The sequence below is a fragment of the Desmodus rotundus genome, chromosome X (genome assembly GCF_022682495.2).
Source record: "Desmodus rotundus isolate HL8 chromosome X, HLdesRot8A.1, whole genome shotgun sequence".
NCBI lineage: Eukaryota > Metazoa > Chordata > Mammalia > Chiroptera > Phyllostomidae > Desmodus > Desmodus rotundus.
In genome coordinates this window covers 17,069,064-17,095,575 of record NC_071400.1, presented here as the reverse complement: position 1 = coordinate 17,095,575, position 26,512 = coordinate 17,069,064, and the positions used below count along the sequence as shown (strand labels likewise).

General features: G+C 36.5%; 2 protein-coding genes across 5 annotated transcripts; both read right to left on the bottom strand.

Moving 5' to 3' along the window:
• Positions 1-659: 659 nt before the first annotated feature.
• Positions 660-26,512, bottom strand: MOSPD1 (motile sperm domain containing 1). 4 transcript variants are annotated; one of them, XM_053917193.1, is made up of 8 exons: positions 26,356-26,500; positions 25,607-25,732; positions 24,641-24,713; positions 14,956-15,209; positions 14,768-14,843; positions 12,943-13,160; positions 7,733-7,894; positions 660-6,092 (listed from the first exon to the last, which is right to left on the bottom strand). In XM_053917193.1, exons 4-8 carry the CDS (start codon positions 15,107-15,109, stop codon positions 6,061-6,063), a joined length of 642 nt encoding a protein of 213 aa, XP_053773168.1. In that variant the 5' UTR covers positions 15,110-15,209; positions 24,641-24,713; positions 25,607-25,732; positions 26,356-26,500; the 3' UTR covers positions 660-6,060. The 4 variants fall into 4 exon arrangements, with proteins under 4 accessions (XP_053773168.1, XP_045056934.1, XP_024422766.1 ...); XM_045200999.2 differs by lacking the exon at positions 24,641-24,713; XM_024566998.3 differs by lacking the exons at positions 24,641-24,713; positions 25,607-25,732 and having other exon boundaries at positions 26,356-26,512.
• Positions 12,189-12,836, bottom strand: LOC128779969 (acyl carrier protein, mitochondrial-like). The gene has a single exon (XM_053917195.1). The coding sequence runs from the start codon at positions 12,825-12,827 to the stop codon at positions 12,363-12,365; it is 465 nt and encodes a 154-aa protein (XP_053773170.1). The 5' UTR covers positions 12,828-12,836; the 3' UTR covers positions 12,189-12,362.

Below are 26,512 nucleotides of genomic sequence, written 5' to 3'. Positions count from 1 at the left end.
AAGAAACAATTACCTTAGGACACATCTTGCTAATAGATGCAAGATAAATCACACATGCTCAGAGTTCAAAGCTATGGTGGCTTGATGCTGACACAGAGTGTAATTTCCAGGGAAGGAGCTTGGTGGGCCTACTCTTGCTGCTCAGGGTGTGCCCTGCAAAACAAACACCGAACACTGTTTTTGCTTTTTGCCTATTTTCATGAAAGTGAAAATCCTCTTCAGATTTCTTTCAATTAGGGGAAACAGGTACTGCATAAGACTTTTGTAAAAGAGTAGTGTAAAGCAAACTTTCTAAAAGCAGGGGATACCAGTATATATGTATTTGGATAAAGAAATAAAAGCATATTTAACTAATAAAAATGGTGACTTGAAGGGGCTGACTGGAGAAGGAACTGGGTAGAGAGGCATGGAGAGCAGTAATTTTTCACTATATACCTTTTTATAGTTTTTTACTTCTGAAGCATATGACTTACCTGTTAAATAATTTTTAAAAATTAAGTGCCTTGGTGAATTAAGAAAGTTAAGATATTTAAGCTCACATATTTCAATTATTTTTCCTATTTAACTCAGAGGAATAAGACACAGCTTTAGAAATTAGGAGAGCTAAAAATCTGAGTTCCTCAGAGTAACCCCCCAAAATGTGTAAATTGATGTGAAACTTGGGTTTCCATTTTCTTTTATTTTTTAAAGTAATTGTTTTACAATGTGTTATCACACATGTATACACACATGTTAGTGCACTTGTATGTGTGCACACACACACACAGGACTCGAGATGAACAGAGAAACAAGGATAACCTCCAAACAGGTTTTTTTTTCACAAAGTTCAAAATAGATTACATTAACATTTATGTACTTTCCAGTCATTACACAATGTACAGACATGATCCATTTAATGATTTATGCTCCCCAAATGGTTAAACCAGTAAGGATTTTCTATGAAAAAGTATATGTAAAAGCTCTTAGTTTAGAAGCAAAGTACTGTTTCCAGCAAAAAGCAACCTCAGGCATACATTTTGTGTTTACATATACTCCTTGAGAATACTACAGTAGCAGTGCATAATTTCATTCTTTAAAAAGATCTGAAAAATTAATTTCAAGACACTCTTAATGCATTGTGCTTGCTGATAAAAATCCTAAGTATGACAATAACGGTTAAAAGTGCATATATATGTTAAGAGATCAGAAGAGGCTATAAAGAAATGTAAATAGTTGTGCTTCAGGGACTTTTTTCATAAAGTTGTTTTAATAACAAATATAAACTTAAAAAATGTCTCACTGACTGATATAAAATAGACAAAGATATCAAGGATTTTCTATAGTTGGCTTAGGGTTTAAAGGTGAAAAATTATCTCCATATAAACCACCCAGCAACTAATAATCCCAATTTGGGCTGGACATTTACAGTTAGGCAAAAGGCTGGGGAGAAAAGAGATTTTTTTATCCTATCAAAAGCATTATTCAGAAGTAAAGCCAGGGTGAATCAACTAACTAAACAAATGTCTGCCTTCCTTTAGAGTTCTTAGACCAAATAGAGAGATCATCCTACTTTTATGAGGTTTAAAATAACCACACATGCTTGGTGTCGAGACCACAATCTGTTCTGTAATTCAGAAGATGAATTAAATATGCCCTGTCTTCTGTGAGCTCTAGGATAGCCATCATTCCTCAGTATTTTGTGCTTTTTAAAAAAAGCCTCCACACATTAACTGTAAAACTCATTTTAGCAACACCATGGCAACTGTTTATAATGATAAAGGCCACAGTATAATTTACATAGTAACATTGATGTTCATAGCTAGGAAATAAATGCAATTTTACTCTTAGGATGGTCAGTTTGCTGTTTTAGGCCTTTAACTTTGAAGGACACATGAGCCTAACAATTAAACTATATTTAATGTAAATTAGAAAAAAAGATGGAAAAATCTCAACTATTTTCATTGAAGTCTTTTGCACAATGGGTGTAAATAGAAAAAGAATTTTCTTATTGTTGTTCAATTATAATTGTCCCATTTTCACCCCCGCTGGTCTCCCCAGCCCTGCCCACTCCCAACTCCCAGTGAATCCTCATCCCATTGTCCTTGTCCACGGGTCCTTTACAGATGTTCTTTAACTCGCCCCTCCCCCCTTTTCCCCCCATTATCCCCTCCCTTCTCCTCTCTGGTCACTGTCACTTTGTTCTTTATTTCCATGTTTCTGGTTCTATTTTGCTCTCTTGTTTTGTTGATTAGATTACACTTATAGGTGAGATCATGTGGTATTTGTCTTTCACTGCCTGGCTTACATCGCTTACCATAATAGTCTCCAGTTCCATCCATGCTGTCTCAGAGGGGAGGAGTTCCCTCTTTCTTTGTGCTGCATAGTATCCCATTGTGTAAATGTACCAGTTTTTTGATCCACTCATTTACCGATGGGCACTTAGGCTGTCTCCACCACTTGGCTAATGTTAATAACGCTGCTAAGAACACTGGGGTGCATAGGTTCTTTTGAGTTGGTGTTTCAGGATTCTTAGAATATACACCAGCAGGGGAACCACTGAGTCAAAAACAGTTCCATTTTTAGTTTTCTGAGGAAATTCCATACTGTTTGCCACAGTGGCCTCACCAGTCTGCATTCCCACCAACAGTGCACTAGGGTTCCCTTTTCTCCACATCCTCTTCAACACTTGTTTGTTGATTTGTTTATGATGGCCATTCTGAGCAGTGTGAAGTGGCATCTCATTGTGTTTTTAATTTGAATCTCTCTGATGGCTAGTGATGTTGAGCATTCTTTCATGTCTATGGACACTCTATGTCCTCCTTGGAGAAGTGTCAGTTCAGCTTCTTCCCCATTTTTTAAATTGGATTGTCTTCCTGGTGTGGAGTTGTGTGAGTTCTTTATATGTTTTGGAGATCAAAGCCTTGTCCAAGGTATCACTTGTGAATATATTTTCTCTTACAGTTGGTTCCCTTTTCATTTTACTGATGTTTTCTTTAGCTGTGCAGAAGCTTTTTAATTTGATGTAGTCCCATTTGTTTATTCTTTCCTTTATATGCCTTGCCCTAGGGGACATATGGGTGAAAATATTACTGCATGGGATATTTCAAGCTTTCCTGCCTACCTTCTCCTCTAGGGATTTTATGGTATCAGAACTTATATTTAAGTCTTTTATCCATCTTGAGTTTATTTGGGGGTACTGTGTAAATTGGTGGTCTAGTTTCATGTTTTTTGCATTCACTTGACCATATCTGCCAACCCAATTTATTGAAGAGGCTATTTAATCTCCATTTTATGCACCTGCCCTCCTTTCAAATATTAATTGTCCACAGAAACATGGGTTTATCTCCGGGCTTTCTATTCTGTTCCACTGATCTATGTTTCTATTCTTATACCTGTAGCAGACTGTTTTGATTACAGTGGCCTTGTAATATAGTTTGATATCAGGTATTGTGATTCCCTCCTATTTTCTTCTTTCTCAAAATTGCAGAGACTATTCTGGGTTGTTTATGGTTCCATATAAATATTTGAAAAGTTTTTTCTGTCTCTGTGAAATGTTATTGGTATTTTGATAGGGATTGCGCTGAATGAATAGATTGCTTTTGGTAATATGGACATTTTAAGGTTGTTAATTCTTCCAATCCATAAATATGGTATATGCTTCCATTTATTTGTGTCTTCCTTCATTTCTTTCTTCGGTGTTCTGTAGTTTTCTGAGTACAGATCTTTTACCTCCTTGGTTAAGTTTATTACTAGGTATTTTACTTTAATTGTTGCTACAGTAAGTGGGATTTTTTTCCTAATTTCTGTTTCTGATATTTCATTGTTGGTGTACAAAAGTGCCTTTGATTTCTGAATAGTGACTTTGTATCCCACTGTTTTGACAAACTCACTTGTTAGGTCGAGCAATTTTTTGGCAGATTCTATAGGGCTTTCTATGTACACTATCCACTATCATGTCATCTGCAATCAATGACAGTTTTACTTCTTTCTTTCCAGTTTGGATGCCTTTTCTTTCTTGTCTGATCATTGTGGCTAGAACTTCCAATAACATGTTGAATAAATGTGGTGGCAGCAGACACCCTTGTCTTGTTCCTGATCTTAGGGGAATAGCCTTTAGTTTTTACCTGTTGTGTATGATGTTGGCTGTAGGTGTCTCGTATATGGCCTTTATTATGTTGAGGTATGCTCCCTCTATTCCCACTTTGCTAAGTGTTTTTATCATAAATGGGTTCTGTACTTTATCAAATGCTTTTTCATCATCTACTGATAAGATCATCTGTTGTTTGTCTTTCATTTGGTTTATATGATGTATTACATTTATTGATTTGTAAATATTGTACCATCCTTGCATCACTGGGATGAATCCCACTTAATCATGGTGTATGATCTTTCTAATATATTGTTGGATGTGGTTTGCCAATATTTTGTTGAGGATGGTAGCATCTATGTTCATCAGCAATATTGGCCTGTAGTTTTCTTTGTTGTGTCTTTATCTGGTTTTAGAATTAGGGTGATGCTGGCTCCATAAAAAGAGTTTTGGAATTTTCCCTCTTCTTGGATTTCTTGGAATAGTTTCAGAAGGATAGGGGTTAGCTCTTCCTTAAATACTTTGTAAAATTCACATGTGAAACTGTCCTTTCCAAGGCTTTTGTGTGTCAGGAGTTTTTTGATTACCCCTTCAATTTCACTAGCTGTTATGAGTCTATTCAGGCTTCCTGCTTCTTCTTGACTCAGTTTTGGAGGATTGTATGTTTCTAGAAATTTATTCATTTCCCCCAGATTTTCAAATTTCTTGGCATATAGTTGTTCATAGTAATTTCCTACATTCCTTTGTATTTCTGTGGTATCAGTTGTAATCTCTTCTCTTTCATTTCTGATTTTATTTATTTGGTTCCTCTCTCTTTTTTTCTTGAGTCTGGTCAGAAACTTTTTGATTTGGCTTATCTTTTCAAAGAACCAGCTCCTGGATTTATTGATCCTTTGAATTGTTCTTTTAGTCTTTATGTCATTTAACTCTGCTCTGATCTTATTTTCTTCCTTCTGCTCGCTCTGGGCTTTGTTTATTGTTGTCCCTCTAGTTCATGTAGATGTAGGGTTAGGTTGTTTGTTTGAGACTTTTCTATTTTTTTTAGGTAGGCCTCTATTGCTATAAACTTCCCTCTCAGGACTGCCTCCACTGTGTTCCATAGGTTCTGGGCTGTTGTGTGTTCATTTTCATTGGTTTCCAGGTACTTTTTGACTTCTTCCTTGATCTCACTGTTAACCCATTCAGTGTTTAATAGCATGCTATTCAGTCTCCATGGATTTGATTGTTTTTGAATTTTTTTCCTTGAGGTTGGTTTCTAGTTTCAAGCCATTGCAATTTGAGAAAATGTTTAATATGGTTTCAATTTTCTTGAATTTGTTGAAGTTTGTTTTTTGTCCTATCATGTGGTCTATCTTTGAAAATATTCCATGTGTATTTGAAAAGAATGCACATTTTGTTTCTTTGGGGTAAAAGGTTCTCTCTATATCATTTAAGTCCATTTGATCTAGTGTGTTGTTCAGTGCCACCACATCCTTGTTGATATTTTGTTTGGAAGATCTATCCATTGTTGACAGTGGAGTGTTAAAATCCCCTACAATGAGTGTGTTGCTGTCTATATCTTTGTTGAAGCCCTCCAAGATGTCCCTTATATATTTGGGAGCCCCTATGTTGGGCGCATATATGTTTACAATGGTTATATATTCTTGATGGATTCTACCCTTCAGTATTATGAAGTGTCCTTCTCTGTCTCTTTTTATGGCCTTTGTTTTGAAATTTATTTTGTCTGATATAAGTATTGCTACCCTGGCTTATAAAAAGAATTTCTTAAAAGAATTTCCTAGATGTCACTCAGAAGCATCCTGTTGTCTGTAACATAGTGTCCTGGAGTCCTTTGAATAAAATTATAGAGTAATTTAAAATATATATTATACATTTATAATCATTGTAAATCATTCAATAGTTTGTACCATATTAATGGAGTGAAAGAGATAAAAGGCAGTCCACATTCATATTTTCAAGATAAATTTACTTCAGAAGTCAACTGAATTCTTTGCTCATGTTCTAAGTATAGCCATTGTGATAAGACCTGAAAGAAAAAAAATTGGATAACAATTAAAGATACGCATTTTATAAAATTTTCCATTCAATAAGCAATTGTTTAGCCCTCAATGAGCAAACAAAATACAGCACATAAGCAGGTACTCTATCAAGAACTTGAAGTCAATTCAAATTCAGCTGATATTATACAGATGAAATCCAATTGATAGCAAAGGGAAGTTACTGGACAGATTTAATTAAATCACTAGTGTCTGAACATAGCTAATTTTTTAACCATCAAATATACCTCCCATCTTATCCGGTTTCATCAGCTATAATAATAGGAGACATGCCATTTTAAAATGTCAGTAAAGCTAGTTGACTTCATCAACAAAAACACTGTGGGCCTATTTACATCCCAGGGTCCTAGAGCCACAAATAGACAGTAGCATGGTATTCTTGCTTGGCTTGTCTCTTTTGAAGAAACTCCAGACCTAAAAATCATAAAAATTTAATAATATGCTCAGTCTTATATGAGTGGTTAAAAAAAGTATGTGATGAAGTATAGAGAAGGAGAATAATCATGTAGGACTGGGGCAGTCAGAAAAGATACCCCAAAAGGTAAAGCTGAAATAAGCTTGAAAAATATAGAACAATGAGATGGGCAGACATTCAGGTGAGGGGAGGGCAAAAGCAAGGGCATGAAGGTAAGACTGGGACTCTAGATGAGCTTTTTTGGGATCAACAAATAATCTAATGGCTCTAATCAAGGATTTATGTAAGGCAACAGCTAGACAACAGTAGCTCATAGAGGTCTCAAAAAGAGTATGGACAGTCTTAAATGCCAAACTATGGAATTATACTTCATCGTATGGACTGTGGGGAAGCACTGAAGGTTTTTGAGTAGGGAGTAGTGGTGGTGAAACCAAAACCGAATGGAAAAAAGTCTGACAGCAATATAACAGATAGTTTGAGGGAGGAAATAATGGAAGAGGATAGGAATAGGAAGAGAAGAGACACAGACAGAAGGTAGGGAGACAATTTATTAATAGAAAACAATTTTGAAATTAGCACACCCAGGAATACTGACAGAGAATACTGAAAAGAGATGGCATCTCAGAAGTTGTGAGAGACTATGAGGAAAGAGTCATTCATCACCAGAACCCTAATCCTTGACACATTAGGTAGGTACTGAAGAGTTATTCAGTCAAACTAATTATAAGATTTCAAGTCAGGATGACCGAAAGAATGAGTGAACAGGAAAAAGGGAAACGGGTTTGAAGAGAAAGATTCACAATATTAAACAAGGCTGCATTGTTCATCTTTATCACTATGTACACTTTGTCTAAGTGTTTCCCTAGAATCAATTCCTACAAGTAGAAATGGTGTATCATGGAATCTATGCATTTTACACATGTTTTATACCATTGTAAGTCATCAAAAAAGAAAATAATTGAATAAATTAGGTACTAGTTAAATAAATTGAAAAGAACTAAATGTGAGCCAAGAATTAAACATTACAATGCACTTTACCTCAACATGCTTTTAAAGCAATCTTTTATCTGTTTTTCTAAAAATAAAAACCACTACCACCACAATCACCTCATACTCATAAGACCATCACTACCACCTGCAAGCCATAAAAACTGCCTGCACATATGCCCCCAAATGCATCTTTAAAACACTTACCTAAGATGTAAGCAGCGACTAATTTTTGATTCACACTTAAGTGGAGGTAAAGAGGCACCAGAGATTCCACATCCCCCAGTGTAGGAAGCATTAGAGCTGCAATGCACACCACTCCCAGGAAGACAGTTAGTAAACTAGGTCCTGAGGAGACAGTTCTATTTTCTGTGAAAAGACAAAAATCCCTGAGCTTGCTTCTAAAAACAACTTAGACAAAAGTTTTTTTCACATATACTGTCCACCTCACCAGGATTCTGATTTTGTCTAAAAATAATTTCAAGGAATCTTTAGTATTTAGAGAAATTCCAAAAACATTTACATAAATGCTTAAAATTTTTCAAAACAGAAATAGCTTTTTTTCTGATTGTTGTAAAATCTGAAAGAGATAGAAATCATACATGTTCCTATGTAATCCCATCTTCCTGGAAATAACACTATTCACAGCATGGTATAAATCCTTTCAGATTTTAGCAATGACCATATAAATATGTAAAATAAAACTTTATATAAATGAGATTACATTATACCTACTGTTCTAAACCTGTTTTTTTTTCTCTCTCACTTAGGAGTATATTTGAATCCTTAGGAATATATTTGAACCTCTTTCCATGTCAGTATATAACCACCTATCATTCTATCAATTCCTTGTAAATGCCTGCCTGGCATCCCATCTTGCAAATATTCAAAATTTAATCAATCCCTAATCGATGGTCTTTTAGGTCATCTTCAATCTTTTATTATTATAAACAATAAGAAAGAGCCCAATTTTCTTAAGCCAGAGGGCACCGACTCAAACACTACAAAGACATAGTTCATTAGTAACGTAATTAAGACAAACCCAGTAAGATTCAGCAACATCTTTTCAAAACATCTTTTAAATAACTTGGGCTGTGGTATTTTATAAAAGTATGCTTTGTAGGTTTCTCTTAGTTAAATTTCTATTAAATTAAAAATATATATACAAAATTATATTTATGTGCATAGACAAGGCCTGCATAGTAACACGGGACATTTATATCAGCAGATTTTTTTGTCCAAGATTTTTTTTGTTAAAGTTTTAGTTTATTTTATTGGTTTTTAGAGAGAGAGGGGAAGAGGGAGGGGGAAAGGTTGAGGGAAAGGGAGAGATTTTACTTATTTATGAATTCATCGGTTGATTCTTATATATGCCCTGACTGTGGATGGAACCCACAACCTTTGTGTATCAGGACGATACTCTACCCAAATGAGCTATCCAGCTAGGGCCAGATATGTTAAGTGTGTGGGATTATAGGGGCTATGTTCTTTTAAAAATTTATTGCTATATGTTTTTATACAATAAACTTGAGAAAAAATTTTCTCATTTTTATTGCCTCAATACATTTAAAAATCTGAATCTTTAATGAGTACAACCTATGACCATTTTCCAGCTAGCTCAAAGAGCCTCACAACATTTTTGTACTTGTAATATGTCTAATAAACACCTTTCAAGCTAAAGACATAAAAAAATAATACCACTTCAAAACGTCCCCCAAAATATAATCTCAATTATTTCAACATTTTAGCTTAGAGAACCTTAATGAAAAACCTTAGAATTCTACATACTGGAAAACACACACAAGTAATTCACTGCAGTCCCGTGCAGAATAATTATGTTTTGGTCAACTACAGAAGGCATATACAACCATAGTCCCATAAGATTATAATGGAGCTGAAAAACTCTTATCACCTAGTTATATTTTAGCCATCCTAGTGTCATAGCACAATACATTTCTCACATTTTTGTGGTGAATCTGATGTAAATAAACTTACTGAGCTGTCGGTCATATAAAAGTATAGCACATACACTTGTGTACAGTATATAGTACATGACAATGATAACAACTATGTTAATGGCTTCTGTATTTGCTATACTATATAAACTTTTTATCATTATTTTACAGTATACTCTTTCTACTTATAGAGTTTGCTATAAAAAAGTACACTGTGTTATGCAGGCAACAGCAGTCTCATAACATGTTTTGAAATGAGACCATAACTGGTCTCATGTTTTCCACATCACTTGATTGCATCATTTTCTCTTGTGCTTGATTTAATATTGTGTTGTTTTGTGCAGTGACACACTGTACAGATTTGTAGCCTAGGAGCAATAGGCTGTACCATATGGCCTAGGTGTGTAGTACACTATATCATCTAGGTTTGTGTAATTGTACTCGATGATGTATGAACAATAAAATTGTCTAATGACACATTTCTCAGAATGTATCCCAGTCATTAAGTGGCACATGACTGTATTAAAATAATAAATAGGAGAAGTTAAAAATATCACTTTGTCAACACAAACTAAGTTAGTCACAATTATACTTTATTAAAGAAGAAAACTTGACTCAATTCCATATTAGAAACATTGGGTTAACAACCCACAAACAGGACGTGTTGGCCAAGACTGTATATGGGACTTTATTGTCATATTGCCCTTGTTCTAGAGTGTCCATAGCAGTGGAAACCTTGTAAGACAAAGAAAACCAACCCAAGACACCCTATAAAATAAGAAGTCCAGCCTTCCTAGTGTAGCCCATATACACATTTCCCATGTAACTACAGTCAGCCCTTCATATTCACAGGTTCCACATCTGCAGATTCAACAAACCATTGAATTGCAGTTGGAGGATGTGGAGCCCATGGATACAAAGGGCTGAAAAAGGCATTTGGACATCTTCAGATTTTAGTGTTTGGGGCTGGAGAGGGAGGGTTCCTGGAGCCAATAACCCTTGGATACCAAGGGATGGATGATTGTACTCTGTGCAGAGAACATAATGGTGAACAAGACAAATAAGGGGCCTATTTTCATTGAGCTTCCTGACATGGATGGCTTAGAGATTTTTTTTTTCCAAAACAGAGATCACCACATGTTATTTCAATATCACCTATCTTCATTCATCTACCTACTCCAATTTTACAATTAGAGGAATATTTTAATATACTTCAGATACCAAAGTTTCATTATAAAAATAAAATAAGAATAAAATGCTCAATTAATACATACTGTAATTATTTAGCCTTTCAGGATAATTTTTCAACTGAATTATAATACATTTAAAAATAAAAGAAAAAGCCCATGGCTGGTGTAGCTCAGTGGATTGAGTGCGAGCCTGTGGACCAATGGGTTGCTGGTTTGATTCCCAGTCAGGGCACATGCCTGGGTTGCAGGCCAGGTCCCCAGCTGGGGACATGTGAGGGCAACCACACGTTGATGTTTCTCTCTTCTTTCTCCTTCCCTTCCCCTCTCTCTAAATAAATAAATAAAAGCTTTTTAAAAATAAAATAAATAAATAAAAATAAAAGAAAAAATACAACTAAACTTTTAACTCTTATTATTCTTGACTATTAAACTGGTCTGTTAAATATAAAAATGAGCTCCAATGAACTTAACATGAAAAAATCCCAAATATTCATTATATGGCCTTTCTTGTTCTAGAGAAGGCATTTTAAAAGGGGAATCTTGCATTTCATAAATATTTATAAGTCAACTTACTATTGATCTGAGGTCAAAGTGACATTTGACAGAGGGTCTCTCAGCTTCAAAAGATGAAAAGCTGGTTCTATCAGTCAATAATAGTTGCTAAGAAGAAAACAATCTACTAGCTACTACCTGGTCCCTAGTCTTGGTATCACCAGAAAATCTGAGCTCTTTCTACTTGGACTGAGAAGGCTTGACTATGGTAAATCAAAGAGGCATTACTGCCTGTGTTATTGAAATAAACATGCTAAGATGAACAAACTGATATAATAACAAGTAGACTTCATGTGGCAATTTCAAGGATAGCTACTATCACATTCATATGTCACTATCAAAAGGAAAAAAAACACTATCCATGTTTTCTTATGGAAAATTTATCTTCCTCCCTTTATAATAGGGTTGGAGGGAAATAATGAGAAGTTAAGAGGGAAGGGGGGAAATATTCAAAGAGTTGAAGATGAGGATAATGCCAATGTTAAAAGAATATATCATAACATTTCTGAATATCTAAGCTGGGAGGAAATGAGGAATGGAGAAGTACTCAATTAATAGCCCACAGGGAATATTATAATCTGCTTAGTTTAATTAACTTCAATTTTAATGAATTTTTTTCAAAATAATATGAACAGTTCACCAAGCATGGCCTATTGCCAAACACAATCTCTCTCTCCTTCTTTGAACTAATTAAATGAGAAAGGATATAGGAAAGTCACAGAAACAAAAGTATATAATTGCCAAATTGTGCTAGCATTATAAAGTACATCCTCAGGTTTTATAGGCTTAAAGGTTATGGCAACATTTGCCCTCTCCCCACATCATCCTCTAGTCCTCTCTGCAAGTCCAGCTCTAGGTCTCAGGCTCAATTTTAGGTACCTGATTTCTAGGTTCTGTTTTGCAGTAGTTGATTAGGTTTAAAGTGACAGATTATTTTCTTTTTTTTTTTTTTTTTTTTTTTTTTTTTTTTGATTTTATAGATTTATTTTCAAAGGGCAAAAACACGTAGACAACTTAAATACAAGTCTAAACAGAATTTACTCTGTCAATGTCAGCAGTAATGCCAAAATGTGTTTTCCTGCCAGACACTCTTCTGTGTATTCCAAGTCTTCTATCCATGAAGGAAAGGGATCTGATACTTTATTCATACACATCCTTCTTATCTGCAATATAATCTACAATTTCTTGTGGACACATCAGCTTCTCTGCATCTATATCAGGAATCTCAAATCCAAATTCGTCCTCCATAGCCATGATAATCTCCACTTGGTCCAAACTGTCTAAGCCCAGGTCTTTCATAAAATGGGAATTTACTGAGAGCTTCTCTGGGTCAATCTTGTCATACAGTTTCAAGACGTAAAGAACACGGTCCTTGATGCCCTCTATCGTCAGAGGGGGCATGTCACTATATGGCCGGCACAGCTGTGTAACTCTGCCTGGTACCTGCACGAGCGCCAGGGCAGGAACCCCGGGCCTGGTCTGGGTCCCTGCGGGGCAGAGCCAGATGCTGAGCGGTCGGGCGGCGGCCAGCGTGGGAACCCAGGGCAGCGACCCCAAGGCCGCGGGCAGTCGGCGGACACAGGAGCAAAGGACACGAGCGGCCATGGCTACACCGACCCACAAAGTGACAGATTATTTTCTAGTAATTATTCTTAGCTCCCTGATTAAAGTTAGAAATGTATAAGACCTCAAAAGGGCTTTAAAAACAAGCCAAAATTACCTGGTTGAAACGACTGCTCAAAAAATAAACTTTCGCTTAATGGTTCCTTTATTCTTTTCTCCTCTTCTTCCTTTTGTTGCTCTTTTGCAGAAGGGAGAAGAGTAGCCACGACCTCTTTCCTTCCTAAAGCCTTCCTCTGGCTTTGTTCAGAAACTTGGAGACGAAATTTGTCTATTACACCATAGTGACAGGATCGAACATCTCTATGACGAATCACACTGAAAACATTAAAAAATAACAAATGCTGTTTAGGTTTCTGGGGGGCTGTCAAACAGAATTCAGCAAGAGATTTTATACAATAAAACAATATTAACTGATTAAAACCAAATACTCAAATATAGAAATTAGCCAATGAAGATAAAAAAAATACAGTAAAACCCAAAAAGAAATAGGTAATTCTGAAATATTTGATAAAAGCACACACTCCAAAACATAGAATAAAAGTCTCAAGTAAAAGAATGACAGGTAAAGAAAATTCTTTTGGCAATGACTTTTTTTTCTGGATATCTGTATGCAGGAATATTTACTAAATAAAATATATGAAATTGTTTGTTCCCCCACAAAAGTCTCATAAATCTCTATTGCCTCTTATTTTTCAAGTAACAAACCTCACCCTAGACTTAAAACTGAAATCCATGAATGCAGGTGAAAATAAGCATTTGCATAAGTAATCAATTCTGAGCAATCCAACTAAAAGCTAACAATACACATCTATATCTCTCTGACAAGAAAAGAGTATAAAGCACTTTCATTTTTACGACTTATCTGCAATTCCATATATTCTACTTAATTCTTAATAGAGAACACAGAACCATTAGGTCTAAGGTAACACATTTATTTGACTAGAGACTACATTTCTTTGGAGTAGTCCTTGCTTATTTTGTACCGAATGAAAATCAAAAGAAATGTGCAAAAACACATCCTTAAAGAGACATCATTTTAAGGCTTTAAGTCTATTCAAAAGAAAACACTTCTGCTTCTCATTCTCACAGAAAATTTAAACAAATACAGTTTACTTGGTGGTTTAAATTAAGGGCAGGTCAATGTTTCCATCTGGTCACCATCAGTTCTAAAGTGAAAATTAAATTTGAACAGCTTAAGAAAACAATCATTTATCTGACACGCTAAGAAAAAGTTATCTGGAAGAGCTCAGATAACCTTTTATTTGCTTCCTGTTTGTATAGATTAACTTCCAAGCTTAATTAGCTGAATCATTTCAGATGAACTTATATTACCTTTGTTCTGAGAGTGTAGTATTAGTTTCCCAAATGTCACTATAATAGCAACATGTTTCAAAGAAAGCTAATTTTTTTTTACTATAGCTAGAGAAATTGAAAGGAGTAAGTTAGAACTTTACCTTCATAAATGTCCATTATGACTAAAAGCACAACAATGAGGAAATGTTCATGGAAATAGTAACACACACATTGGTTCCAACAAAATGAAATATTATTTGATTGACCTGTTTAGAATCTCTTAGATACTTCTTAACAAGATTTTTTTCTTTTTAATTACACTTATTGGGGTGACAATGAAAATTATATAGGCTTCAAGTGTATATTTCTATGATACCTCACCTGTATATTGTATTGTGTGCCCACCACCCAAAGTCAAATCGCCTTCTGTCACCATATATTTAATCCCCTTTACTCTTTACTACCTACACCCCTCAAGAATTTTGATAGACTAAAACTTTCAGCAAAAATAAAAGTATAATAAATGCCTATGTGGGAACAGCTTCAAGAAAAAACATTTTTCAAGTTAAACAGTTAAACACAAATATTAACACACTAAAACATGTTACCAGGAAGTGATTGGGACTTACATATCCACACAACACTGAGGCTTTACTGCACCTGCAGCATCAACGACAACATACTTATTTGGAGTAGTACACAAAACTGAAAAAAAAAATTCACAATGACCATTAGTGTTTTTTAAAAAATTAGTTTCTACAAGTAAAAATTTAGTAGGGACTAGTGAAAATCCATCAAATAGACCTAGAAGACTCACCTTTGAACTTTAAGGCAAATTCATAGGGATTATATAGAGTCAACACTTGCTTATGCGTTGACTGGTCATCTGCATAAAATATTAGCTCCGTGGGAAACACAAAAACAGGAAGATTTCCTTCCACTAACTCTAGCTGTCTTTTTTGTTGATGCATTGGCACTGAATCCCCCTTGCTGCAGCTTCTGTTTTAGAGTCTTAAATCTATTTTAGACTTTTCTTAAAGTTAGTTAAAAATTCCAAAGCATTTTGGCAATCTAGAAAGAAAAGAGAAAAAGAAAACTGAATGATACCTGTTTACATTTCCTGTACCACCACAAAAAGAATGCATTAAAATAGGCCCCCAAATGATTTAAACATGTCTTTTGACTTTTCCTCCTGGCTTATTTATATAGTTCTTACCAAACTATGCCAAGAAATTTATACATGTTCCTTTCACATTCAAGATTTCAACCTATGATAAATAACATTAATACTTGAATGAAGGAATAAAGGCTTTCTACCTCAAAATAATCACCCCCTTTCAAAGAGATGAGATCAAAGAGATACTACTATTTTTAAACCTCCAGCTTTTTTTAAATAAGGTTTTTTTTAAAAGATTTTATTTATTTATTATAGAGAGGGAAAGGGAGGGAGAAAAAGAGGGAGAGAAACATCAATGTGCGGTTGCCTCTCATGCACCCCTTGTTGGGGACCTGGCCTGCAACCCAGGCATGTGCCCTGACTGGAAATTGAACCAGCGATCCTTTGGTTCACAGGCTGGCGCTTAATCCACTGAGCCACACCAGCCAGGGCTAAACCTCAGTTTCTAAAAAAGCAGAATAAATTAAGTACTGTCACCACCAAATTTATGTGAGCCAATCGGAATTTTTAAAAACTAAAAAAATACAAAACAAAGTAAGTTTCCATGATTTATATGAGAAAAACATGAGAATCACTTCCACACTCATTCCAACAATACTTTATTTAGTGCCTTCAGACAGCATGGATGGGAGATTTCTTTTCATCTCTTTTCTGTTCAAACCCAAAATAAGCAAAAATGTCTGGAAGGGAAGCCAAATATCCAAACTTGCTCAACAGTCCATGGAGTTTTCTATGAAAATTCAAAATCAGTAAGTAGGCTTTGGCATGCAAATGGCACTATGCCTCCCCTCCTACGTCAAGTGCACAGACTTCGTGAGAGCTATTTTCTTCCAACTTCAAAGATCTTTCTGGATTCCTTCTGGAATTCTTGAATATGTTCCAGACAGCTGTAACTGGCAGAAGTCTGACTGTCTGATAAGTGCAATATTTCTGTATTTATTTCCTAATCTAATTTTAAGCAACAACATTTATTTAGCTAACAACCTAAGTGTGACTTTTAATAAAATCAAATGAAATGCAAAAGCTAAACACACAATCACAGAAAATGTCTGATTTTCGCCTTGTAGATCACACCTTTAAAATAGGCCATAAAGCATTTAATACTTTGCATTCAAGTTCCCAAACATTCAAACAGAAATGTAGCAAATGATTAAAATTTTTGGTTTTACCAGCTATTGGGGTGCACGAGCTCTGATTCTGATTAAAGCTTTTGCAACTTTTATCAAATAGGATACTGTATAGTCATGTATGCAAATGTTTACCCTTTTCTTTCACCTGAAAGCCTATTATAGGCCTGGCACTATGTCAGGAGCTGTACAAAAACACAAAGATAAATAATGCACAGGCCTTGTCCTCAAGAAACTCAAGTCTCATTGATAAAACAAAATAAATATTGAAGCTACTTCTATTATAATGCATACTGTTGTATATGAAGTACTGGAGAATTAGAAGAGTACATGAATAATTCTACCTGGAAGAGAAGCTAGGAGATGGAATTTGAGGTAGACCTTAAAGAAAAGGATACATGCCCTGACTGGTGTGGTTCAGTGGGTTGGGCGTCATCCTATGAACCAAAAGGTCACCAATTCCATTCCGGTCAGGGCACATACCTGGATTGCAGGCCAGGTCCCCAGTTGGAGGTGTGTGAGAGGCCAAAAAAAAAAAAAAAAAAAAAAAAGTAAGAAAGAAAAAGAAAGAAAAGAAAAGAAAGAAAGAAAAGAAGGACACAGACTTCTGTGCTGGGGAGGTTTGGTAGGGAGGGCATTCAGACCTAGGAGACCACAATATAAGCAAAGGCACAGAAATGTAAAGGTAAGAGAAAATGTTGAAAGGGTTGTAATCCTGTAATTGAATAACAATAAAAATTTTTTAAAAAAAGAAAGGGTTGTAATCCACAGGCTCTCCCAGATCATCATGGTAATTTATATCCATATATTTCATAGCATGCATGTAGCTCATAAAAGTGTTGCTTTTTTTTTTTACTGAGCTAAAAGGACCTATCGACATTTTCATATGTAATAATATTTAACATTTGTATAATTCATCACAAATTGAAAATTTTCATTAATTACATACACTGAATGAATTATTATATATACAACTTTTAGCACTTAATCTAGGCCAGGCAATGTTCTAAGCATTTGTTATTATTATTAAATTAGGAAGAGACCAGACTAAGACAAAAAATGTCAGCAAGCCTCCTGCTTCCTAGTCCAGTATTCTTTCCACTATACCAAAGTACCTGTCCATTTCAATAAAATATAACTAACATTATTCTGAAAAGCATCTGATTAAATAATTCTACTTTTGAGCTTTTATTTGCCCTGAAATTTCTTTTTTTTTCTAAAAGCCATATGCATTTGTTTTTGGATAATCTGCTCTCAGATGTTTGGCATCTTATTTTTTCAATAGAAAATAATAAGCTCTATAATTACTTCCTTAGTAAGCTTGACTATTAGGAATAGAACATCCAAATTTGGCATCACTAAATAATATTCAACATCTCATTCTAAAAATGTTAGAATGAGAATTTAGCTTCTGATAAAAGGTGAAATTTCTGATTTGTAGAAGATAGTTTAGTCAATAAATGTTAATAAAGCTGGTTCTCCATCTAGGGAAAAAAGTTATCCCTCACACCTTATAAAATTCCAAAATTTTATTAAGGTAAATTCCAAATGGGTCAAAGCTTTAAATGTAAAGAAATAAAACCATAAAACATTAGAAACCATGGGAAATATTTTCTTTTTTATAATCTTAGGTTTTCTAACAACCAGACACTAAAAAATATTAGTAAATCCAACTATATAAAAACTTTTATAATTTTGTATGGCAAAACACTTTCTAAGCAAGCCAAAAGAACATTTTCAATTCATATCATAGGCAATTTCTAATTTTCCTACTATATATTAAGGTCCTACAAAGCATTACAAAGATACCTCAATATGAAAATGAACAAACACTACAATATTTTATAGATAAGGACATACAGATTGCTCTTAACCTTACAAAACGTTGTGTAACTTCACTCAAAAGAGAAATACACACTAAATTCATACTGAAATAAATGTTTTTACCTATCAGATTAGCAAAAATCAAAAAGTTTGATACCACATGGCTGGAGCAATCAGGCATGTTCTTAACATTGCTAGTGTGGATATAAACTGGCACATCCACTATACCTGAAAGAATTAAGTGCACATATCCTCAAATCTAGAGATTCCAGGAATTTATCTGATATAAATATTCCCCATGTGAAATACCATATGTGAAAGGATTTTTCATTTTTGCTTTTTTCCCCAGCACTGACGATTAAAGTATATGTGAGGCACATAGAATGAAGCTTGGCACTCAATAAGAGCTAGTGCGTCAATAGCAAAAGACTGGAAACAGACCATCGGTCCATTAATAGTGACTATACTGAATGTATAGTATGCTGCCATTTGTATGAAAAAAAAAAAAGGAGACAAAAGAATATGTAAATCTGTTTCCTTTGATATGGGTAAAATATCTCTAGAAGGGTAGCCAGGGTCACACCTGGAAGTAAATTGAGTGGCCAGGGACAGGTCTGGGAGAGCTTTCTCCCAATACCTTCTAGTATCTTTTGAATTCTGAATGCTATGAGTAACCATTCAAAAGTGTTTTTTTTAAGATTTTATTTATTTATTTTTAGAGAGAGGAAGGGAGGGAGAAAGAGAAAGAGAGAAACATCAATATGTAGTTGCCTCTCACACATCCCCCACTGGGGACCTGGCCGGCAACTCAGGCATGTGCCCTGACTGGGAATCAAATCAGTGACCCTCTGGTTCACAGGCTGACGCTCAATCCACTGAGCTGCACCAGCCAGGGCTTAAAAGTTTGGTTTTTTTTAAGTTCGAAAAGTTTGAATTAATTGTTGAAAATCAATTTGATATTCATGTTAATTTGAAAATCAAATGAAACAACTCTGCTAGGGCCTAATTTGTAAAAGGTGCCAGGTTTATAAAGGACACATGGACAAAGCTAAAGGGGGCAGATTCAAGGGTGGGAGGCGGGGATGGGATGGAGGGGCATGGTGCATGGAAAATGGAGTCAACTGTACTTGAATAACAAAAAATATATAAAAATAAAATAAAATGACATGAAAAAGGTGCCAGATTTGAAGCAACGTAGAAACGATGTGTGAAAAAATCTGTTAATTGCATTTCCAATTTATGATCCTTTCATAAATTTGAAAATCTTAAAACAGTGTGTAAAATAGAATGATTCCAATTATTTAAAATAATTTTACATGCAACAAACTCATTGCAATGAGAAAATAAAGTTTTATTTAAGATGACTTGCAAACTTAGGAAAATGTAAAACTTTTTGTTATAAAAGAGTGTAAGATTAACCAGGAAGTTAAAATTAAGGAGAAGTTAGTCATCACAGGTCAGAGTAGAAATTTTATAAGCTTTATGTATTGGCTTAGTATAAATTTTATTCTAGTTTTGAAGCTTTCTCTTTACCAGTTGAAAATGTACACATTCTCCCATGAATCATGAATAGACTGTCTATCTCCTGGTCACCATAAGTATTTAATCATTTTTGGACAGTTTATTATTTCTTTTCACATCCCTGTTTCCATTCCTCACTTATTTTGGCTAAGATATAAGTTGCCTCCTAAACTTCCTCCACTGGAAGTTAGGGAGGAGTTAGCACCAGGTCACCAGGGCAATATTAGAGACTCTACCAACAAACTTAATGAAGCTAAAACCTGCCTTTAACTGATGGTTTTCTGGAGACTAACACTTTCTCCTTGTTCCAGTCCATATCGCAAAATGGTAAGTTGCAAAAGTTCTGGGCAGAGATTATATTCTAAGCCAGTAAAACCTAACTGAAAATTTGTTTATAAGGTTGCTTTCATAAAAGTACACACAAAGTCAAAGAATTTTAGCTCCTGACCCTTCTCATTTTACTGCTGAGGAAAGCAGGCGCACAGTAAGGGACTTACCAGGGTATTAGTGGCAAGACTCCTGTCTCCAGACTCACCCTTCCCTACAGTCATCATCTGCTTTGTGTCTCAATTTAAAATTCCTACTCCCTCATACTGACATCCATGCATGCCCCCATCTCTAGAAAATTTCCCTGCTTTTCCAGAGAGTTTTCAAAGGATGATCCAAAATTCAAGCCTTGATACCTGTTTTTCCTCTTCAGTTTTACAAGGAAAAAAAAATCAAGAGAAAATTCCACTTACTAAGTTGTGCACAATTTCTTTTCCTTATTATTAAAGAATAGCTGTGGCTCTCAGTAACCATCCATTAGGCATTAATAACCAAGGGTTATCTTATTTGTTCTCTCTAGACACCAAAATTTTCCTCATTCTTCAAAGGCAAGTTCAAATTCCCTCTCCTTGCACCTTTCTTCTACTACCCTGATTTACATGGATCTCACTAATTTTATTATTTTGAATGAACTTACTGTATGGATTGGCTATTTTGACATTTGTTTTGTGGGGATTAATTTTGACTCCCCAGACTTCAGGCATAATGCCAAGTTGTTTTTCTGTGTTTTTTTTTTTTTTTTCATCCTTCATATACCCAAGCTTCGTGTTAGGCTGTTAGCAGACACTGAGTTTCAGTTAACCTACAGGAGTCTACTAATAATTGACTCCTTCATCAAGGAACACTGCCCTTCCCTCCCTTCCCTGTAGCTGAACATACTTCATCCGAAGACAGGCAAAGGATCCAAATTAGAGGAGCAGTTGCTATGGGTAGTGGTAAGAGGCAAAAAGACAATCAGCACTCCCAGCCGCCTCTCCCCCATCCTTCGCTTTCTTCCTTCCATCTCCCTCAGGTCATCTCCTCTGGTTCTTCAGTGCCCAATTGGGCCAGTAGTGTTTAGAAATCCGAGGCTCCAACAGACCACCACACCCACAACCTTTCAAGGATGTAGTAGAGCTAGGAGCTGGTGCTACAGGAAACTACCTTGCCCTTTTTGTCCACACTAAAGGCACAGAAATGCTATCCTAAATGAAATTTGAAAGAAACCCCTATGTATGTACACCACCCAGTGACCAGTTTGCAAAGTACTTTACCACCAAAAAAAAAAAAAAGCCTGAACACCCTGAAATCCTCACTTTCTAGTATCAGTCCAGAGAGTATTCCAAAAGTGTGATTATTTTCTGTCTCCCTCACTTTGGACTGATGAGAGGAAAGAAAAGATGAGACTCTGACATAAGCAAGGGAATTTCAGTATCTTACCACCATAGATGCAAAACTTGGAGACTATTAAAGACCACAGAAACCACTTTAAAAGCATATTGTCATTTGCCCCTCCTTTTTTGAGAAGAGGAGGCTGCAAGAAAATCAAATGAAATAAGTGAAACAGGTATTCTTGTACTGAAGTGGTTCAAAGTTTGAAACAGTTAGGGATGATTCAAAGTACAGACTTCCCCATACACTAGTGACCCATCTGTTTGGCTTCAGAGCACCAGCTACTTACTACCTGTCCCTGGCTCTTCTGTTTACTCTGATTAGGGTTCCTAGCTCCACCTCCAGGTCTGCTCCCTTTTATCTGGCCACAAGGGTTATCTTCTTTCTCCATACTTGGTGCAGTCCTTGCCAATGACCAACTAAATACAAAATAGTTAAGAACAATAAGTTCTTTTGCTTTACTCTCAATGGTATTAAAACTCTTTCCTTCCCATTTCATAAACTCAGTTCTCTTCTGCTTTGAATGTCCAGTATTGTCTACTGGGATTTTTAATGGCCAGTATGTTCCTAAAGTCAACTCTTTCACAAGTAATGTTATAATATTCACTTTATATTTTTAAAATGATTCAATGCTCAATATTAGGCAATTTTTGTTTTTATATATTTCCTAGGTTCTTTGGTACAATTTGATATCTTACTCATGGGATTGACTGCTGTAAATGATATATGGTGATAGGATACTACATATTCAAGATGTAAATTTGAGTGTTGTATGCTTTAAGCATTTAAAAAATAAGGATGCCCTCCAGTAATGTCTTTTTTTAAAAATATTTCTTTTACCCTGGCTGGTGAGACTCAGTGGATTGGGTGCTGCCCTGCGAACCGAAGAGTCGCCGATTTGATTCCCAGTCAGGGCACATGCCTGGGTTGCAGACTAGGTCCCCGCTTGGGGGCATAAAGAGGCAACTGATTGACATATATCAAGGTTTCTCTCCGTCTTTCTCCCTCCCTTCCCATCTCTCTAAAAATGAATAAAATGTTTGAAAAAAATTTTTCCTTTAAGCTAGTTATTTCCAACATTTGTTTTACAATATTCCATTGTTTTCAGTTATTTCAAGATGTACATGCAATTCTTAAAGCAAAAGTCATATTAATTCATTATATGATATATATATATATATTGATATGTTGCTACATATAGCACACTAGACATTTTAGAATCATAAATTCATTCAACAAACATTTACGGAGCACTTATATACCAGGTGCTGTGCTAAGGAATGTGGAGACAAGATGGAAACATTGTCTTGCCCTTCAAAACTCCATCTAACATGAAAACAGATACACAAAATAGTTAGGATACGATGTGGCAAGTGTTAAAATGTTTGTAGATATAAAATGCTCTGGGAGCATAAAGTGATGGTCTGCCTTAAATAGGAGTTTGTAGTAGGAGTGGAGAGGGGGGTGCATTCTAGGAAGGATATATGTAGAGACATGAAAGGGACACTTAAAACGAGCTTTGCAATTGTATATGGTTAAAAATAGTATGCATGGGGACGTGGCAAGAAATAGGTAGGAAAGGTAAGCTGGGGGCAGATGGAGATAAATCTTACAAACCAAGTTCGGGGGTTTTGACTTCATTCTGGATGCCAGTGTTTCTCAATATGTGGTGCTGGAACAGGAGCAGCAGTTGCACCTGGGAACTTGTTAGAAATACAAATTCTTGGGTCCTACCATAGACCTACTGAATCAGAAATTGTGGGTTTGGGGCCTTCCAGATAATTCTAATCCATACTACACTTTGCGAACCATTGCTGCAGGCAATGGAGAACCTCTAAAGGATTTTAAGCAGGAAATTAACTGGATAAAATCAGAAGTAGGAAACTGGTTATCATTGACCAGTCAAGCACAGAACCCAACTCCAGAGTAGTCACAGTGAGAAGAAAAAACAAACAAACAAACAATTGAATGAGTGTGGCATAGAGAAATGATGAGGCCTAGTCTAAGAAAGTAGGAGTACAGAGGAAACAGATTTTAGAGATGTTTTCCAGGTGGCCCAAGTTCTACCAGGAGACTAAGACAGATCCATACAAGGGTCTGACTGTAATGGTTTTTACATAAAAGCACACTGTACTCTTATTGAATGTATTGACCACTAGATGTTTTAAGAAAGAAATGGTCCACATAGACCATAGAGTCAGGGAAGGTCAACAGCAATTTCTGTGTGTTCCCATAGTGTCAAGAGCAAAGAATGCCCTGGCTTGTACATGAGTGTGGTCTGCTTGGTAGATCTACTTCTCACAGTAACTTAGTAAACTGGCATTCATATATTAACACAGAAATCTTTCATGAGTGTGGTTAGTGTCAATCAATCCCTGAGGCTGGTAAATTTCTAGATGTGCTGGCAAAATTAAATTTCAAACCCTAAAAAGCTAAAACAAACAAACAAAAAAAAGGCATTGGTTCTGGTGATCTAACCAAGGTGCTACCAAGGTGAAGCCCTGCTAGAGCCACCTTCTCTTTATTCTAACTTGACCACTGATCACATAGCCCACTTATTTCAGGAAAAAGTTGGACTTTTCCTGAAAGAATCAGACTTTGTACTATGCTGTGAAGGTCATGAAACTCAGGTGAGGCTGTTATTTCTGGTTTTGGAGGCAGGATTTTGCTGGGGCAATGTTCAGTCTCCTGATGGGGAGAATGGAAAAGAGGAGTACAGATCAACCTATTGGGCTAATTTATCTCATGAGATTTTTTTCAGTGTGATTTCTATTTCTATCAGGACTCTGGATACCTCCTGTTACTTACTGCATGTTTTTTTAGTTGATACCAATAATTTGGCTTGTTTGACCATCTTATTTTGGCCAAGAATAGTTCCCAACCAAAAACCACACTATTTTATGGAATTGGAGAACTGTAAAAGACCCTGGAGATTAAAAAAAAAAAACTTTCATATTACAGATAAGGAAACGGAGGGCCTCAAAGAGTAAGTCAGTTAATCTGTTTATTGTAGGGCCAGAGTCTCCAGAATGTTACAAGGTGACAAAACAAGATTAAGAGCAACACAGATAATCTGCTCCTTTGAGTTTTAGACAAGATTTTAAATTTTCCATCTTAAACTTTTTAAAACAGAAAAAGAATAACAAATTACTTACTTTATTGGGATGGACAAGCTTTTCTTGTAGTTTCTTGTTTTAGGTTTTCAGGAATTGGAGTTAAATGTAAATGCTCCATAAGAAAAAAAATAAAAATATTTGGGGAGAAAACGTGCATGAACAATTTAAGGGGAGAAACATGCATTATTTTATAAGCTATTTGTTCTATCTTCTGGCTACCAATAAAGGGGTAACTATAGTGAATATTGTGCATTATTTTTTGGTGCATTATATTTAATTATATATTACATGTAAATAAACTGTATCATAACTATCATTCACAGATTTGAAAAGCTACACATTTTCAAATATCCTGCTATTTGAGTAAACCTCTTATTTTGAGAGTTCTAGAAATGCTTCAAAAACTAGTTTAAACTCGCGTCCTTTTGGCTTTATAGACGTGAACAACTTGAAAGGCAGATTTGACCCTGTTTCCAAACTTCCCACGGCTTTATATCAAATACACCATAATCTAAAAGTTGGTGTCCACTCCCTATACAATATCCTATATATAGCATCTTATGGTCAGAGAGATTTCCCAGAGCTTACAGGAAACGTCGACAGTATTTTCACCATCGAGAATATATTAAACCCCACGTGTGTCCTGCCTGAAAAAGTAAACGTTTTCCCTGTCTGGAATTCACATTAAGAATGTAATGCATTCATAAAGAACAAGACTAGACTGCTTTTTAGGCAAGATCCAAAGGACCCAATTTTTCAGGTTTGCATCGATCTCACTTCCTTTCAAAGGTCAAATATCTGGGACTGTTTTCATCTAATATTTGCCCTCTCGTTCCCCAACATGAGAGGTCTCTTTGAGTCTACTGTTGCAGAAATGTTGCTATAGTCCGGAGAGGACAGATGTCAGTTACTCTACCCAGAAGGGGAAACCGCAGAACAATTGATTAAGGGAGGGAGGGCAGGGGAGGGAGTATCAAACAGTCAGTCCTAGGACTTCAGCTCTACCTGATTAGGTCGGGCCCAGCCTTTCCAGCCCCCATCCCCACACCGGCCGGCTCCACGTGAAACCGGTCATGTGAGCCTGTTTACAGCCGAGCAGCTGGTGCAACCATCAGGATCCGTGCGGAGGTCCTGGAAGGGGGAAGTATACAGGCCACATACCTCCTACACCCCCCACCATTATTTCAAGAAGACGATTGCTGTCCCTCCCTGCCTCTCCACCCCACTTTCATCTCCCTCCAGCCACCTCGGTACTCCTCGTTCCAGCCCCGCCGATTTCCAGTTGCTCAATAGGGGGACCAGCAGGGCTGGAGGAAGGAGGAAATGCGAGGACGGTGTCACCCCGAACAGTCTCAACCTCCCTCCCGCAGTCCTCTTGAAAACATCCGCCTAAGAGTTGTCCCCGGAGTCGCATCCCCGGGGTAACCGAACTCTGTCAGGCAGACACAGTGAGGATCCAGAGCCTGCCACCTCCGCCCGGGAACGAGAGACACACTCACTGGCCGGCGAGACCCTGGGCTGGGATCCGCATACGGCAGAGCAACTGACAGAAATGGAGCAGAAAGGACCCCATCTGATTCCTTCTCTCCACTTCCCACCCGCATCCCGGCGCCACAGAGCCCTGCTGTCAGTCACCGAGACAAGCTCGGTGTTTGGGGACTGCTCGTTCTTTCCACGGGGTCTCTCAGCAATGTAACTTCCATGTTTTCCCGAAGTCGGAGGAAGTGGGTGACAGGACGGTAGGGGACTCTCACCTCGGCAACAGTGGCTCCTCGGAAAGCAGCTGCGACTGCTCCTCCGGTTCTTTGTCAGCGTCTCTAGGCTGCACTGCCTGCTGGGATACCGGAGGACTCAAATACCACCTCTCTCCGCCCGCGAGGATGAGAGCTGTTGTTGGGGGTGGGTGGGAAA

What these genes read in the sequence shown, in the direction of transcription:
- LOC128779969 (XM_053917195.1), bottom strand. Translation starts at nt 12,827, where the DNA reads ATGGCCGCTCGTGTCCTTTGCTCCTGTGTCCGCCGACTGCCCGCGGCC.
- MOSPD1 (XM_024566998.3), bottom strand. Translation starts at nt 15,109, where the DNA reads ATGCATCAACAAAAAAGACAGCTAGAGTTAGTGGAAGGAAATCTTCCT. An exon ending in TGAGCAGTCGTTTCAACCAG is followed by an intron (nt 7,895 to 12,942) that starts GTAATTTTGGCT and finishes GTCTTTTCACAG; the next exon opens with AAAATAGAACTGTCTCCTCA. An exon ending in AGTCGCTGCTTACATCTTAG is followed by an intron (nt 6,093 to 7,732) that starts GTAAGTGTTTTA and finishes TTTTTCTTTCAG; the next exon opens with GTCTTATCACAATGGCTATA.